Raw genomic sequence first — 2410 nt, 5'->3', positions numbered from 1 at the left:
CGGTGGCACCGGGGATGGGGCTGGCAGCAGGGACCGGCTCTGGGGACGGGGACCGGGCGGGCGGCTTGGGGACGTGCCCGAGGCAGCCGAGCCCCGACGGCAGCGGGAGCGTCACCGGGAGCCAGATGGGGACGGACGGGGCCGGGGCTGTGGCGATACGGCAGACGGGGACGGGGCTGCACCGAGACGGGGGCCTGAGCGGGGCTGGGACAGGGTCTGAACGGGGACCCAGAGCTGAGCGAGGCCGGGGACATGGGGACACGGGGACACGGCAGCACCGCGGGGCCGTGCAGGGCTGGGAGCCGACTCGTTCCTGGAGCCAGTTGGGCACCGGGAGCCCAGCACGTCCCCCCGGGCCTGGGCTGCCCTAGTCCCCTAGCCCTGCAGGGCCATTCCCGGGGCTGGATCCTGCAGCCCCAGCCCCCAGCAATGCCCGGGGCTGAGCTGAGCATCCCCAGGGGTTGGGATGGGGCCATGCCTGGGGATGCTCTCCCTGTGCAGGATGGGGCCGTGCCTAGGGATGCTCTCCCTGCACAGGACTGGGGTGCCCTTGGGAGCCCCCTGTACAGGATGCAGCCGTGTCTGGGGATGCTCCCCCTGCCCGGCACGGGCATCCGCCCGGGTGCTCCCTGTGCAGGATGGGGCCATGCCCAGGGATGCTCCCGGCTGTGTGGGATGGGGCCATCCCCCCAGGAGCTCCCTGTGCAGGATGGAGGTCCCCCAGGAGCTGCTGGGGCCGCGGCGACCCCACGGCAGCCACCCCACTGACGCCGCCCTGCCCCACAGGATGAGTTCCACCCCTTCATCGAGGCGCTGCTGCCCCACGTCCGGGCCTTCTCCTACACCTGGTTCAACCTGCAGGCCCGCAAGCGCAAGTACTTCAAGAAGCACGAGAAGCGGATGTCGAAGGAGGAGGAGCGCGCCGTCAAGGACGAGCTGCTGGGCGAGAAGCCTGAGGTCAAGCAGAAGTGGGCCTCGCGCCTCCTGGCCAAGCTGCGCAAGGACATCCGGCCCGAGTGCCGCGAGGACTTCGTGCTCTCCGTCACCGGCAAGAAGGCGCCCTGCTGCGTCCTCTCCAACCCTGACCAGAAGGGCAAGATCCGCCGCATCGACTGCCTGCGCCAGGCCGACAAGGTCTGGCGCCTGGACCTGGTGATGGTCATCCTCTTCAAGGGCGTCCCCCTGGAGAGCACCGACGGTGAGCGCCTGGCCAAGGCGCCCCAGTGTGCCAGCCCCGGCCTCTGCGTCCAGCCCCACCACATTGGCGTCACCATCAAGGAGCTCGACCTCTACCTGGCCTACTTCGTCCACGCACCTGGTGAGTGCCACCGTTGGGGAGTGTGGGGGGCTGAGCCGGAGCCGACGGCGTGGCCGGGGGGCGGCAGGAGCCACTGCGCATGCCAGGACCGTGGGCTGAGGCTCCCGCCTGTGCCCCCCCAGTTCCAGAGGGGCCCTGGGGCCACCATCCCCCCTGCAATGTCCCTGGTGCACCCGCAGCCCCAGTGGGCGCCGGAGGGATCCTGCACTGGGGCTGGGCTGGGTCTGCGGCGGCCCTGGGGCTGGAGCAGTGTCAGTGGTTCTGTGCAGCTGCCCGGGGCCCCCCTTCCACCCGCGGCCCTCGCTGGCCCCCTCCCCATGCCCACCTGGGGTGGCCCCGGCCAGGGGTGCCAGCCCCCGCATGCCTCGCACAAAGCCGCACCGTGTGCCAAAGCACGCGCCGCGTGCTGTGTGCCGCGTGCCAAGCCGTGTGCCATGCGCTGTGCCAGACTGTGCACCGTGAGCCGTGCACGGAGCCGTGCCGTGCACCGAGCTGGGCGCTGGACCAAGCCCTGAGCTGTGCTGTGCACCGGGCTCTGCACTGCACCGTGCTCTGCCGTGCACCGAGCGCTGAGCCATGCCATGCACCCAGCAGTGCCGTACACTAAGCCCCGAGCCGTGCCGTCCGCTGAGCTCTGCTGTGCACCGAGCTGTGCCGTGCCATGGGCCGGGCTCCCAGCGGATGCTTTTGCCCTGGCCGGGCTGTGGGCGTGCAACAGGCACCCGGCTCTCATGCCTGTGGGGCACCAGCAGCGCACACATGTGTGTGCACTGAGCCAGAGTGGGGGGACATGCGTGCCTAGTGCTGCAGGGGCTGCGACGGGAACACGCGTGTATGGGGGCCACAGGGGCAGAGCTGTGTGTGTGTGCATGGAGGGGGGACCCCAGCCTGGACACTTGGTCCCGTCTTCCCTGCTGGGGAGAGGTGTAATTCTGGGGCTGGAGCGAGGGATTTTGGGCCACTTTACCACCACTTAGGGTCGGCCCAGATGCTTGGGTCCTTGCTGGGGGGTGTGCCTGGACGCCTGGGTCCCTCGTGCATTGGGGGATGAAGGAGGGGGCAGTCTGGGATGTGTATCCTCCCCCCCCCCCC

The 2410-nt window shown here is 70.3% G+C and overlaps 1 protein-coding gene across 1 annotated transcript in view; it reads left to right on the top strand.

Moving 5' to 3' along the window:
* The first annotated feature begins 801 nt into the window (after positions 1-801).
* Positions 802-2410, top strand: part of NFIX (nuclear factor I/X (CCAAT-binding transcription factor)) — a 13133-nt gene continuing 11524 nt past the window's right edge. Inside the window, exon 1 of the mRNA XM_010569816.1 lies at positions 802-1318. Coding sequence (XP_010568118.1) covers positions 901-1318 — 418 coding nt within the window. The 5' untranslated portion in view covers positions 802-900. The remainder of the gene's footprint in view (positions 1319-2410) is intronic.

This window comes from Haliaeetus leucocephalus, unplaced genomic scaffold (assembly GCF_000737465.1).
Source record: "Haliaeetus leucocephalus isolate CR32 unplaced genomic scaffold, Haliaeetus_leucocephalus-4.0 Scaffold274, whole genome shotgun sequence".
NCBI classification, from domain to species: domain Eukaryota; kingdom Metazoa; phylum Chordata; class Aves; order Accipitriformes; family Accipitridae; genus Haliaeetus; species Haliaeetus leucocephalus.
Note: the sequence above shows the minus strand (reverse complement) of the source record. Positions and strands in the feature narration are given on the sequence as shown.